Raw genomic sequence first — 15,885 nt, 5'->3', positions numbered from 1 at the left:
TGTTCTTTTTGCAGATACAGACTAACACGGCTGCTACTCTGAAAAAAGATTCCTTGTATTCCTTTTTCCGAAGACCTGTATCCTGCAAAGAGAGCGTGCTCTGGCAGAGCAGCATAGGTGCAGAGAGCCTGTAGAAGTGGGTGTGGGTCTGGGTGGGCACATGGCTCTGCCTTTGTGGGTCTGACTGCAGTTATATCTTTAAATGCTGCAGTCTGTGTTAATGATAATTCAGAAGACATAGATCCTGATCTTGCAACCCTCACTGACATGAATATTCCCATTGAAGTCACTGGGAATATTTCCTTGAGTAAGATTTGCAGTATCAGGCTATTTTGCTGTACATATCTCCCTTTCTTTAAATATCCGTTGCAGTTAAACTCCCGGCTTCCCCATCTTAAATGGTTACTGGTATTTAATGTTTGTGTATCTTTGTACTGCTTATTCCATGTGCTGATTATTGGGTAAAATGGATCAGCTAGAATTAAAATCCCTACTTCTGTGCACTTTCCAAAGGAGAATAAATAGAAGAATAATTTCAGTTTTGTATCAATAAAAGTTAGTTTCTAAGTAGGTCCATTTGCTGCTGCCAGTTGTAATCCAAGCATTGTCTGACCATTATTAATAAGAGTAACACAATTATTTTATTACATTTGAATACATTTAAAAATGTAATTCTGTTGATCAGAACTGAGCCTGAAGGTACCACATTCTCACTTAGTACATTTTGGTTCCATGCAACTGCTTTGTGCAGACTTGGAGCCCTAACAGTTCTAAGAAGACAGAATGAGGACAACATTGTCACTTCTAGCTTCCTAGGTAGATTTTAATGTATGAAAAAATAGTCAAATATAGAATTACAGATAATTAGAGAAAAATGCTATTATGATTAAATTGACATGTTTCTAAAATCTGAGAGCCAACATGGAAAGCAAGACTATGCAGCTGCCATGAAGGACCTGAATCACTTTGTTTCCTAAAATAACATTCAGGATCAAGTGTTAAATATTTTTTGCTTAAATCATGGCAACATTTTTTAGCCAATGGATTTTATATCAGCAGTGATAATTCAGTAATACAAGGTAGGGAGTGTGTGTTTCTGTGTATATGTACATGTTTGGTCAGTCACTGTTGTATCCCAATGAGCCTTGATCCCGCAAATGGACCTTGAGTGAACACTGGCACTCATGTGGAGCACTGTTGCTCTTGGTAGGGCTCTTCAAAGGTCTCACAGATGAGGGCCAGGGATGTTCTAATTATGTTTTGTTAACTTTTGTCGCTGACTATCATTCCCTCCATGCTACTATAAGTCTCTTCTGTCAGAAGATGGAAGATAGTTCTGTCTGGCTAATGGAGTTTTTTAATTTTGTTCTGTTGTTGTTTCCAGAATTATAGCAGATTTGGTTTTGTTATTGAATGTAACAGTGACCTGAGCTGTTAAATGGAATTAAACTAAAGTAATGATTAGATCATAGTATGGGAATAAGGGTTGTAGCTTTATGGTACTGATGAAGATCAAAATGAGGTGTTGTGTGACTTCACTCTGTAGAATAGAAAACTCTTTAAGGAAAGACTAGATGGTGCAAGATTGGTAATATGAAATGGAACATTTCAGCTCTATCACTGATTCTAATCCAGCCCCTATCAGTAACAACTGGAAGTTATTCCTGTATGAAGAACAGGAGTACTTGTGGCACCTTAGAGACTAACAAATTTATTTGAGCATAAGCTTTCGTGGGCTACAGCCCATTTCATTGGATGCATGTAGTGGAAAATACAGTAGGAAGATATATATATATACACAGAGAACATGAAACAGTGGGTGTTACTATACACGCTATAAGGAGAGTGATCAGTTAAGGTGAGCTTTTATCAGCAGGAGAGAAAAAGAACTGTTTGTAGTGGTAATGAAAATGGCCCATTTCCAGCAATTGACAAGGAGATATGAGGAATTGTAGGGGGCGGAAAATAAGCATGGGGAAATAGTTTTACTTTGTGTAATGGCCCATCCTCTCCCAGTCTTTATTCAAGCCTAATTTAATGGTGTCCAATTTGCAAAGTAATTCCAATTCAGCAGTCTCTCGTTAGTCTGTTTTTGAAGTTTTTTTTGTTGTAATATTGTGACTTTTAGGTCTGTAATCGAGTGGCCAGGTATGATGTCTTTCAAATGGCTGGGCTGTGGGATGAGTTGGGTGGTCTCAGTCCAGTTCTGAGTAGATTAGATCCATGTCTCACAAGCCACCAAAATTGCTATGCTTATTGGCAGTCTCAGCAGGGAAGCTAAAGATTTAACAGGTGTGAAAGCCGAACCTCTGATACCTAGAGGTGGGCTTTCCAGGGCAGGGTTGAGGAGCAGTGTTGGAACTAGCACAACTTCTATGCGTGCTGTATTGTTCTGTGAGTAAATAGAGGACTTCGGTCTCTCTGGCCATCAAATTGGCACATTTTAGAAACTCATACATGGAAAATGTATTTGTCTGTCATATGCCATGCATACATGTGAACCAATATCATAACACTAAATCCACACTACACATTTAAAAATACAAAACAACCAAATTGAAGTGACATCTTTAATGATGACAAGTGTTTGGAAGCTACAATGTGAATCTTAGTCCTCATAATTATACATCTTTTAGCCCCAGACAGATAATTGCAATTCAATTTACAATGCACTTGAGGATTCCATTCCCTAAATGTGCCTCAAACACATAGAAATGTCGATCTCCAAGCATACATTTTAAAATGTAACTAATCTATGTGCATTAAAGTATTATTAAAATATTTGCAGTACAAGTGTCTTCTGAAAATTATTAAGAGTGTATCCTTGGTGTGCTAGATTCCCATGGGCTCTCCCTCTGTGACTGGGCCACCAATTTCCATCCTAGAGTAGAGAACATATCACATAGCAAGTTTCTGCATAAGATAATACTGACATTCAGTATATGATTTTACAAGGGGAAATCTCCGCCAGTTTGCTGGGGAATCATGCCACAGAGAGTGGCTTTGCCTTGTGTTCAGCCCAGCCTCACAACATATTCACTCATGATGCTGAGTTAGCTCTCACATACCCAGACAGAATATTTACCAGAGGAACAGGTTTTCTCTTTTATTCATCTTCTCAGTAGCAAAACATGGAGAGAATGATATGGTCCTCGATTTGAAATGTTACTGTATTTTGCTGAGACAAAATGGGTGAGGTAGTACCATTTATTGGACCAAGTTCTGTTGGAGAAAGAGACAAGCTTTTGAGCTACACAGAGCTGCTCTTCAGGTCACACTGCAAACAACTGTATTTTGCTGATATCTGTTTTCTGGGTCCTCTTGTGTATTTCTCCCTATTGCCGCTGACTAATATTAAACCTCACTGCTTTAAAATTGTCTAAATATATAGCCCATGCTTCTAAAAAAGTGACTTCTGGTTTTCATACACAGATCTGGTTTTTAAGTAGCAGCTTGTGTGCATACATGGGATAACTGCAGGCACAAATTTGGAGAGAGTTGAAGCCTTCTGAAGATTCAGTCTCTATCATAGGCAGAAAAGATACAAATCAAGTTTCAGAAGGTTTTATGCCCTGATATTTTGGGGGCAAAGCACTAGGCTTTCCAGAGGAAGTCCACATTTCACAGTCTTCATCTGTTACTGAATCTTGTGGGACAGAAATAATTTCTCTTCCACCCACTATTTAACAAACATGGTTTCAGTTCTTTTCAGATAAGCTACTTGTGCTTATTGCAATGTATTGCTCTACTTGCTTATTAAGTGGCAAGAAATATTCTGTAAAAAAGAGCTGCATTTAATTCACTGTAAAATACAAGTTCAGATCAAAATGAAAAAATATAAAGGTCTTCCAATATATAAATGCTATGGTAGTAAAAGAAAAAGCTTCTTTAGATCCAGGGTTACATTTTGTTTATATAGGCCCTGATCATGCAATCAGACCCACGTGGGTAGATTCCTGCACAGCTCCTCTGACTTCATTGTATGGGCACTGGGGTCTGCCTGAAAATCGAATTGCAAGATTAAGACATAGGCAACTGCTACAGTTTTATGTAATGGATAGATTTGTTTCTGTTACCGTTGTATATTATTAAATCTACTGCTATATGATTACAGTGATGCAAGTGATCGCTTCCTATCAGACAGAATGTTTCACAAGGTACTGTTCATATGAGTGTGTCTTGGTGCATAAGCACAGAATCCAGTAATTCTAACGCAGTGATTGTTATGGACTGGGATGTGTGGGGTCTGGCCTGGTAATCAGAGCAGGAGTCAGGTCTAGTGGAAGCCAAGTGTCAGCACCAGAGTCAACTGCCAGTTACCAGAGCCAGGGATCAAGTCAGAATCAGAACCAGGAATTGAAGCTGAGGGTCAGAGCTGAGGTTAGATGCCAAATGCCAGAGCCCAGGGTCAAGCCAGGGTCAGAGGCTTGGGTCAGAGCCAGGACTGGTAACTGATGATTGGAGGCAGGTTGTAAGGGCAGGCAGCTGGAGGAGAGGCCAGGGTCAAGCACAGAGCAGAAACACAGTGGGAAGAGGAGCAAAGGCAGGGGTGAGGCAGGAGCCAGGAACAGAGCAGGAATCAGGAACCGAGTTGAGGGAAGGGGGGTTTGGGTTAGGTGCAGGAGGCAGGCACAAGCAGAATCCAGTGCAGCCATAATAGGAAGTCATCTTGTTGCTTGGGCGAACTTCCTGTGCCTCCTTCTGACTTAGTGTGGTTGGACCAGTTGGTGGAGCCAACCAATCCTCCAATCAGAGCATCTGTGGGTGGTGCCTTTGCTAACACTGTAGCGCAGTGGTTCTCAAATTTTTGTACTGGTGACCCCTTTCACATAGCAAGCCTCTGAGTGCAACCCCTCTTATAAATTAAAAGCACTTTTTTATATATTTAATATTATAAATGCTGGAGGCAAAGCAGGGTTTGGAGTAGAGACTGACAGCTCGTGACCCCCCCCCCCCATGTCATAACTTCGTGACTTCCTGAAGGATCCTGACCCCCAGTTTGAAAATCCCTATTGCAGTGCTACTAGCTTGTCTGTCAACCAGATTTCAGCAGACATTGGGTGCAGGGCCAGGATCCAGCAGCTGTTTGGGGACACCCAGTTCTGGGTTCAAGACCTGGTACTTCACAGTATCAGAGGGGTAGCCGTGTTAGTCTGGATCTATAAAAAGCAACGGAGAGTCCTGTGGCACCTTTAAGACTAACAAATGTATTGGAGCATAAGCTTTTGTGGGTGAATGCCCACTTCGTCGGATGCATGTAATGGAAATTTCCAGGGGCAGGTATAAATGTGCTGGCAAGAATCAGTCTGGAGATAACGAGGTTAGTTCAGTCAGGGAGGGTGAGGTTCTCTACTAGCAGTTGAAGTGTGAACACCAAGGGAGGAGAAACTGCTTCTGTAGTTGGCTAGCCATTCACAGTCTTTGCTTAATGCTGATCTGATGGTGTCAAATTTGCAAATGAACTGAAGCTCAGCAGTTTCTCTTTGGAGTCTGATCCTGAAGTTTTTTTGCTATAAGATGGCTACCTTTACATCTGCTATTGTGTGGCCAGGGAGGTTGAAGTGTTCTCCTACAGGTTTTTGTATATTGCCATTCCTGATATCTGACTTGTGTCCATTTATCCTTTTACGGAGTGATTGTCCAGTTTGGCTAATGTACATAGCAGAGGGGCATTGCTGGCACATATAACATTGGTGGACGTGCAGGTGAATGAACCGGTGATGTTGTAGCTGATCTGGTTAGGTCCTGCGATGGTGGTGTTGGTGTCAATATGTGGGCAGAGTTGGCATCGAGGTTTGTTGCATGGATTGGTTCCTGAGTTAGAGTTGTTATGGTGCGGTGTGTGGTTGCTGGTGAGAATATGCGTAAGGTTGGCAGGTTGTCTGTGGGCGAGGACTGGCCTGCCTCCCAAGGTCTGTGAAAGAGAGGGAATATTGTCCAGGATAGGTTGTAGATCACTGATGAGTCGTTGGAGAGGTTTAAGCTGAGGACTGTAGGTGATGGCCAGTGGAGTTCTGTTGGTTTCTTTCTTGGGCTTGTCTTGTAGCAGGAGGCTTCTGGGTACACGTCTGGCTCTGTTGATTTGTTTCCTTATTTCCTTGCGCGGGTATCGTAGTTGGTATCGTAATGGCTATAGAGGAAATAACTAAAGTACAGAAATCTGGCTTGTTGTGGACACACAAACCTTATTCTGAGCTCACTTACACTCGGGACATGATCAACTTGATCGACTTGAAATCTTGTCAGCAAAATGAGTTAAACTGACGTTGGGAAGGTCCCATGCTAATTTTTGTGGTTTTACAGTCACGTTTTCCTATTTTAAAAAATCCTTTTCCATTGTGCGTATGAAAGACTGTCACAATTTCCCCCCTCCCCTTGCAGCTCTCCGCTGCTTTCTGTTCTAATAACCTTGGGTTTTCCTTGTTACAATAGCAGGAATAAGCTTTTTGGACAAAAGTCTGTTTGTTTATTTATTTTTAAGTTGTGTGTGTCTATTTTGACATCAATAAGAGTTATCCTGGGGGTAAAACAGGTGTATGAACAAGACTTCCTAATCTGTATCAAAGACACTCTTGTTCCTACCAAGATGTTTGAGATCTCCATAAAGCTTTACTTCTTTTAAAATTTATTTATTTTTTGAATACAATTAAATCACTTTTATCACCTCTATTTCTGTTCCACAAATGCTCATCAGAGAGAGGGAACATAGCCAGCCAATGAATAAAATACTTTATTTGACAGAATGTATTATCTGCATTGCTGATTTTATGATAGATTATTTTTATTTTATAAAAATTGTCTTAAATTAGTTCCTCAAAATGAAGTCTTGAGAATGGCTAACAGGATTTTGGATGATGCAGGGAATGATTCTCATGTTGGTACAATGTCAGTGATATGTATATGAACCCTGTATAGTTAGTGTGATTTTGATTTCAGTGCAAAGCTTTTGAAACCGTTTGAAAATGTGATAACTTTCCAAACCATAGTTTCAAAAGGGAATCCTTTTGTCTAATAGTTGGCAAGGGCTTCCTCATAAGGCTACTTAAGCGTGTTTTACAGAAACATCTTTTCCTTGATTAATCCACTTTCATGAGATCATTTTGCTGAAATACTGTTCCTCGCTACAGTGGACTGATCCTTCACTGCCTTCCTACTTGATCGGTCACGTATGCCAATGAAAAGCAGGCCTAAAATGCTGCTGATTTCATAGCATTTTACACTGATTATACACAGGTAAATGGCTGCACAAGACGCAAGGCAGTGGAGAGTAAGTCCCAGTGTCTGCAGTCTTTGCATCTTAGTATCTGCAATGGAACTGTTTCTTTAATAGAACTATTTTTTTGGGGGGGAGGGGGGAGACAGGAGGTGTAAATTGGCAGTTTTAAAAACAGTTAAAATTAAGAATAGAAATAAACAAATACTCTTCTCTACGTTTTTCATTACAGGAAATGGTATAAAAATATAGTTTAAAAAATTTCTTTGTGAGTCGCCCAGTTTTCAGAGGTGGCTGTGGTTGCTACAGGTGCTCTATACCTCTGAAACTCAGGCTACTTATTTAGGTGCCTAAATGGGGATTTAGTTGCCGAACATTAGGCATCCCAAGTTTTCAAGGATTTGCCCAAATGGATTATCAACCTTGTGTTAAATAATCTTAATTAACCCACATCCTCCTCTGCAAAAGCCCAGGAGAACCGTTGGAATTTGCAGCTTCTCCTGAATGTTACCAAATCCAAGCTCTGATTAACCAAGGAGGGAAGCAAATTTTGACCAGGCAGTTAACTAGAGCACCTTGGATTATCTCAACTGCCATAGTAATAGATGAAGCCATCTTTCAAATAGCTGGGATCGAAACCATTTATGGGTTTAAAGAGCAAATCCAGTGCCTTAACAGTCTTTGCTTTATTATTATTATCATTGTTGTTATTTGTACTACTGTAGTGACTAGGAGCCCTGTTCATGGACCAGGACCCCATTGTGCTAGGCGCTGTAGAAACACAACAGAAAGATGGCCCCTGCCCCAAAAAGCTTACAGTCTAACTATGACAAGAGACAACAGATGGATACAGACAGACTGGGAAGTACAAGGAAACAATAGATCTCCAATCCATTCTGATGGGATATATTCTGGTGACTGGTTTTGAATTTTTATAGTACTTGCTCCTTGGTGCATTCAGAGAAATTGGTTAAAGTGTTGGCTTGAATAGTATAATTTGGGGTATGATAAGATGTTGATTTATATTTGTACTTCATTGTTCTGGTGCAAATGAAGTACTAACGTCACGTGTGTGTGCGCGCAGAGAGTGATCTGGTATAAAAGTTTTATTGCATGTGTTTGGAATGGCCCTTGTTATTCACAAATGAGTTATGTAGCTCCCCCCAAACTTATCAGTAAACACTTTACAGCATATTACCCCATCGTGTATTCAGTAGTATATATCAAATATGTTAGATGTAAAACTGTCAGGAATGTTTTATAGAATTTGTTTAGTTTATTGAAATTGTGTCTTGTATCCCTTTCCTTGTAAATCCAGGTGCTTTTGTTACCCTAAGTACTACTGTGCAATGCTTGGTGTGAGAGACATTTTAACTAACACTCACAAAAATGACTTAAAACGGCTTTTCTAGACCTAAAAATGTCACAGCACTAAAGTAGTTCTCAGGGAGCTATCAGGCAGGAAGTGATCACTAGACCATAGTGGGAAGTTCCCATTTCCAATATATAAAGCTCCCTTTCTAGTCCCGTGGGGCCACTGGATAATTAACTTTTAAGTTATGACATTTTCATTTATAGAAAAGCTGTTGTGGCCCAGGACTGAACTAGGCTTCAGGTAGGAGTGCAATTTTTTGGGTGGGGAGGAGGAAACCTTTCTCTGGCAGACTTTGAAGCTCCACTGTGGTTTGCGATATTAAAATATTTCCCAGGAAGAAGAATTAGTGGGGGAGAGGGTAGGTCAGCTGGTCCTGGGTATGTGTTAAATTACACAAGCATATGACAAATCAATTTATCACATGAATAGCACCTCTACGTACATGGTGTACAAAACTTAATAATTGAAAAAATAGAGCACACCAAGTTCGGGACTGCGTTTCAATTCTTCAGGGTTGCTTGTTTAGTTAATAGTTGAACTCGATCATTACAAACAGTTTTGCACAGTGTAAGTTGGGCATTAGCAAAGCAGCTGCATCATGTATGTAGAGCTGAACCTAATTGAAAGCTGCTTTGGAAAAGAAGGACGTGATTGCTAAAAACTCCAGAGTGGTGGGGAATCAGAAATGAAAGGGGTGGCATGTGAGATCACAAATTTCTTTCTATATACTTTAGTAACCTCTGCATTTAAAAAATGACTCCCTGCTACAGCTAATGGGTGAAATTCTGGCTTTCCTGAAATCAGTGGGGGTTCTGCTATTGACTTCAGTAGAGCCAGGATTTCACCCAATAAGTATGACGAAGTAAGAAAAATCTGGCTGGCCTTGGAAAAGGCAGATTACAGATTTATGCAGTCTGTGGGGATTACAAATTCCGAAAACCATACACCAGATGTGGGCCATGCAGTTATAACACAAACTTACTGTGCTGCATGAGTGCTAAAATTAAATTTTAACATATCAGGGCTGCTATCTTCAGAAGGTTATTCTGAGCAAGGTATTCCACTGAATACTAGCGTGCAAAAATTTGGGTTAGTGATATGTCTACATTCCAGTTAATAATTGAATGTGGATTATCTAATTAATCCAGTTTGTTGGGTGTTGGCTGAGCCACGTGCTGAGAAACAACATCCAACACCTTGCTTACTATGCAAAACGGTCCTGTCTGCTTTAATCTTGACCAATTTGGACCTTTGATATTTTTTCTTAGACAATCTGCTTCATCTGACTCGTCATCATTCCAGGATAGTGGTCTCCTTGGGGCTCTCTCCTAACATTGATATGGTACAGAAGATTTAAAATCAGGTACTGTCATGTGCCCTTCCCCTCAACAAAAACAAAATGCAGAACTTAATGCATCGTTTTTTTCTCATGTGATTTATCTTAATATTTTTGGTTCTTTCAGCTGATGTTCACAAGGAATAGAGTCACGTGATGTATGAAGGCAAACACATACACTTCTCTGAGGTTGACAATAAGCCCTTGTGCTCCTATAGCCCCAAACTGTGCAAGCAGAGGCGACTTAACGGCTACGCCTTCTGTATCAGACACGTTCTGGAGGACAAGACTGCCCCCTTCAAGCAATGTGAATATGTGGCCAAGTATAACAGCCAACGCTGCACCAACCCTATCCCCAAATCTGAGGACCGTAGGTGAGTGATGGTGGCCCTCCATGAATTGAAAATAGCTTCAGTCAGCTTGGCTACAAATTTGGTCTTACTGATTGGGAACTGTCTTCATGGTTAGGGAGAAAGGGGTCAAATAGATTGAATATCAGTATGTTTCTGTAAGTCTTTTTTTTTTTTAAAGACCAATATGTTTTTTTGTTATTTCTGGGGAATCAGATAGGGGAAAAGGAAGAAGCGAAGTATATATTCAAGCAAGATTATTGCTTTTCCTCAAATTTCACTTCAGACTCTACTGATCAAACTGATTACATAATACTTACTTTTCCACTTCATTTGTTTAGCTACTGAGTATACCTGGGAATTGATGCTCTTAAAAGGTGCTTGAATTGCTTGAGGAAGATTGTGGTTGGACATCTGGGTTTGGTGGGGTGGCAAAACGTATAGCTGGGGAGTTGCAAGAGTGCATAGGCTCCTGTTGAGAGTTTGGGGAGCTCAGGACAGAGTCAAAGTTCAGGGCTCCATCAGTTTAGGTACTCACATGGCCCCTATAACCATATTATTTGAGCACCTCACACATGTTAATAAATGTATCTTCAGAGTATCCCTGTGTGGTAGGGAAGTATTATCCATATCTCACAGTAGGAGGATTGAGGCACAGAAATTAAATGACTTGCCCAAGGTTACATAGGAAGTCTGTGGCAGAGCCAGGAATTGGAACCAGACTTCCAGAATCCCAATCCGGTGCCTTAGCCATAAGACCATTCTTCCTCGCCCTTTAAGACTGGTTTAAATATTGACATCATTGGAGCTGCATGGGGTGTAAGTAAGGGCAGAATTTGGTTTTAATTTCCTTATGTTGTGGCTTTCAGCATACAAGTTGTGGTCAGAAATGTGGCTGACTTCTAATTTTGGCTACATGGTGCCCATGACATTATATTTCTGAAGACCCACTATCACACTTCTCACCACTAGTATGGTATTTCAAACAATGAAATAAAGTGTTTATTAACTATCTGAGATTGGAATTTGTTCCATGTAAATCATTATTTTTAACCCCAAAAGTAAACAGAATATGACAAAAAAGAAATGGACAGCTCTTCACTGACCTTTCATGTTATTAGCTGCCATTCGCTAACCTTTCACATTATTAATAGTGTTCCCACTGTGCCCTATATATAACTTCCTTTTCGGATCCCAGCTCCCTCTCTTGTCTGACACAACAGTTGGATTGTGCTCTAAATTAACTTGCACTTCACCTGCCATTTCAGTTGAAGAGACTGATGAAGTGAGAAGAATGTTTATCAAAAGCTCTAGGGCAAATGCTCAGATGGCACAGTATGAATAATTTCAAGCCATGATTTGATAATCATTGACCGTTCCTCTGCTAGTATCCAATAGAGACTGGAGATAAGTTTAAAAAAAAAAATCATAATGGAAATTGTCAGATCAAATGATACATTGTCATTTCAGATGCAAGAACTAAGTGGGCCAAAGTCCCTGTTCAGCTTCTAATCATAGTTTTTATAAAACCTACAAAACTTAAGTGAAAGTTCCTAGGTCTCATGTGTCCCTATGTAATTTGATATTAATCTTTCAAGCGTGAAACCAATTCATTGTGTAAAATAAAATGTATCAAAATGTGTACAGCACACTATGATAACTTCTGGAGTGTGTTGTATTAGAATAAACTGCATGATAAGCGTTGCATTACAGCATTTGAAAGTTGAGGATAGCAGGTGTGTGAAGAAGGGAATAAAACTTTAATCTCAAATGAGAGATGTTGGAATGAATATTTTCAAAGACTGCGTCTCAGAATAGAGTTTGCAGTTTAGCAATAGGGTTTCATGAGTTTCCAATAATAAGTTTGGAGCAGACACAAAATGACAGTTCTTGGCTGATGTGGATATATCTGTATCATAGGAGACTTACTTTTCACACTCAGTTCAGTATGGAGATATTTGCCATTTCTTCATCCTTTGCTTGCCACCTTTAATTTTCTATGCCAAGACTTTGTATTTCATCTGACATCAGACAACCCACTTTCATTATACAGTTTGTTACATAATTGTGTAGGATCAGAAGTGAGCCATAGAACGCTTCGATAACTTTCATCTTCGTCCTATATAATTTGGAAGCTTATAAAAAAAACTTACAACAAAGGAGGGCAAAAGCACTTGCATGCAAAAAGCCTCAGATCTGATCAGGAGACGATAAACAAAATTATTTCCCGACCTCCAAGCAGAAAAATAGTTAATATTCCTTTAACTTTTATTAAATGTATTATTAACCATTCAAGTTCTTCAAATTAAATCTATTAGTACACGACTTCATCACCTCAATTAGAAGTCTATTCTGCCTATTCAAGCCTCTCTATAAAATTACATGTTCCCTCTTAACTTTGAATTTGTCCCCTAATTCTGATCTGTCCAAGTACTGCAAATAGATAACGAAACTCAATTTTATTATTTTAAATATGTTGCATTACACTTTATATAGATTAAACACTTATTTCATCTCTTAATTGTCTTCTTTCAAAATGAAATAAATCCACATTTGTTAGTCTCTTCTGATTTGTAAGTCCCTCCTTTCCATTTTTTCATCTTTCTTAACATACATGATTCTCTTCAATTTAACTAGATCTTTCTTTAAATAAGATAATTGGAACTCCGCACTACTTCAAGTCTTGTATACACTAGAAAGCAGAATGTGTTAGACATCAGGTGTAAACATAGCTCTCCTTATCCCTACCCCCTTGAAGTGATTGTTCTGCTGGAAGCCAGTGGAGCTTAATATCCTTTGTACACTTCATATTTGACTGTTAGCCCTAATAGGGATCAACCACATTCCCGTACAGTGTGTGTTGATCACAGTTCACCCTGCCTACACCAGAGTGACAGGTGTTTTTATCACTGATTTCGGGGTGGGGAGGAAGAAATGATCCTATTTAACATTCAGTATAAAATACTTAGGGCTTCTGATTTTCAGTTTTAACTGATAAACATCAGTAAAACACTACCCATCAATAGAAATTGGTGATTATCCAATAAACATTGGAAATGGTTACTTGTGTATATAAGGGCTAATCTACAAGGAGCAGTAATGTGGACTACGGGAATATGATTTTAACTGCACTAATGTGTTGCACATTAATTGGTCTATGTAGACCCTGCTGGTGTGCACTAAAGATTCTCTAGTGTGCTTTAATGTAGTGCTGTGTTTGAAACAGTACTATGTTAAAGCGCACAAGGGAACATTACAGAGATTACTCATTACAATATATTCAAAGAGAGCCCTGAACTACCTCTCCTTCCCCCCGATTTTGGACATATATATAAAACTCAAATTGCTAAAAATACCCCCCCCCCAATGAAACTAATAACCTTAGAAAAACAGAAGTCCTAACCTTACACATAGCTTAAAGAACAGACTTACCCTTTGTTTGTAGCATAGGAATGAAATGATAGCCCGATACCTGTATAAGTAAATGTTCTATTAACCTTAAATCCTGCAGCACTATCCGGTAAGGATTTAAAAGATCCAAAGCCTTTCCCTCTACCTTATTCAAGAGAAAATGTCCGATTAAAAATTATTTATATAAAAACAAATAGATTGCAAAAAATGGTCAGTTTCAGGCTAACTCCCTGTCCTTTGTTACTTGTTTTTTGTGTTTCCTTTGATTTGGGCAATGAAAATAGATTAGTCAGTTTCACCTTCCGGCTCATGCCCAAGTACAGGGCTGTCTTGTTTGGGATACAAACACTACAGTGAAATGTTCAAACCAAACCAAACTATTTTTATTGGAATAACAACAACAAAACCATGGAAACATTTCCATTGTGCTTGTTTTGTACCTTTTTTTTTTTTTCTTTTTTTCTCCCTTAAATCATTCTGACAGTGTCTCTTGCTAGACTGACACCTATATTAGTTTAAAATACTTAATTTCTTAACATTAAGCATGTGAGTACTCCCATTGACTTCAACTGAAGCAGTATTACGTCCTGAATGACTTTTATCTATTACAGCAGTCAATTTAAAAAAAAAAGGGATTTCAATACGCCTTCTGCAGGAATCTCCTTCTCACACTTTTCCACAAAGATTGCACACATTTAGTATCAGCCCTCTGCTTTCCACCTATTAATTCATTACCTTTTGTAATCTATTAGCTAACTTACATTTAGACAATAATCTACAGCAGGGGTTATCAAACTTCATTGCATCGTGACCCCTTTCTGACAACAAAAATTACTACACGACCCCAGGAGGGGGGACCGAAGCCTGAGTCTGCCTAATTCCCACTGTCCCATATGAGGGAGCCAAAGCCTGAGTCCCACTGCCCTGGGCGGGATAGTGGTCAAAGCCAAAGCCCAAGGGTTTCAGCCCCAGCCAGGGAGCCTGTAACTGAGCCCCGCTGCCCAGGGCTGGATCCCTCGGGCTTTGGCTTCAACCCCAAGCCTCAGCAAGTCTAAGCCAGCCCTGGCAACCCCATTAAAATGGGGTCGTGACCCACTTTGGGGTCCCGACCCACAGTTTGAAAACCGCTGACCAATAGTGTTAAATTTTGTCATGAGGTTTTGAAAATACAGGTTTTGAAAATATTAAATCAATTGTTCCTCTCCACATAGACCAAAAATAATTTCATTTTAAAATGCATACTGACTCATAGTTGTTAAATAGTACCTCCCCAAACATGTCTCTAAGCTATCAATAAATATCTCCAGTTTTTAATATAGATGTTAAATTTTCAAGCCCGTAATTTTCAGCCTCCTTCCTTGAATCTTTCTTTTTAAATATAAGAATTATGGTCCCCAATCCTGCAACTTGAAATAGGCAAACCTCCATTGGCATCAGAGACTCTACACTAGTGCAAAGAAATCATAGTTGCTATTTCTCAATCACCTGATGGTACTAGAGTATCTAGACAGCCTAGAATTAATTGTTTCTGTTAGATCCCCTAATCTAGTATGTCATCTGTCGCTGTAGATCATCATTACCCCTAGTCCTTTAGTTTTAATACATCTGAGACAGACTATCAATGGTTTTAAAATAAAATTAACTAGAAAAGAGTTCATTTTATAGCAGCTTGAAATCCATATTTGTGCTATAATGTGTGTGTGTGTATATTTTCATTGCATTATATAAGCAATGCACAGTGATGCCAGGATAGAACACTTTTGCCTATATTAATATAGTTTTTGATCTGATTTACTCAGTTGCTCTTTATGATACGTACTTAACCATGGAAAATAACATACAGCTAAAGCCATTTATTTAGTTGCTTAATCATCAAACACAAATAGTGGCCCTTCTCAGCAAAGATCTCCAATTCAAGACTGGCCATGGAAAAAGCCTCTTGTAATTTGTCTCTCAGTCACAGAAGTGTATTAACTCTATCTTTTCAACGTACACCATACTAAAACCATGCAAATTCACTCTCCATGAAAGAACAGCCTGATAGCAGAGGTAGTAGTCTCTATTATAATTTTAAATATGGGATTTTAAAATGGTTCCATTTGACTGGCCCTTAATAGCTTTCTTCTTGTCAGTGCCCTTTAGTTTATATTCTAATGCAGTGGTTCTCAAAATTCCCCCCCCCCCCCCCCACAGACCACTT

General features: G+C 39.3%; 1 protein-coding gene across 1 annotated transcript in view; it reads left to right on the top strand.

Annotated features, from left to right (window-relative positions):
- The window catches only part of INO80D (INO80 complex subunit D), a 51,984-nt gene that overhangs the window by 3,686 nt on the left and 32,413 nt on the right, over positions 1 to 15,885 (top strand). Inside the window, exons 2-3 of the mRNA XM_034786063.1 lie at positions 9,857 to 9,951; positions 10,052 to 10,298. Of these exons, the coding sequence (XP_034641954.1) occupies positions 10,081 to 10,298 (218 nt within the window). The 5' untranslated portion in view covers positions 9,857 to 9,951; positions 10,052 to 10,080. The remainder of the gene's footprint in view (positions 1 to 9,856; positions 9,952 to 10,051; positions 10,299 to 15,885) is intronic.

The sequence above is a fragment of the Trachemys scripta genome, chromosome 11, assembly GCF_013100865.1.
Source record: "Trachemys scripta elegans isolate TJP31775 chromosome 11, CAS_Tse_1.0, whole genome shotgun sequence".
In the NCBI taxonomy this organism is placed as follows: domain Eukaryota; kingdom Metazoa; phylum Chordata; order Testudines; family Emydidae; genus Trachemys; species Trachemys scripta.
This window is presented reverse-complemented; position numbering and strand designations above follow the sequence as displayed.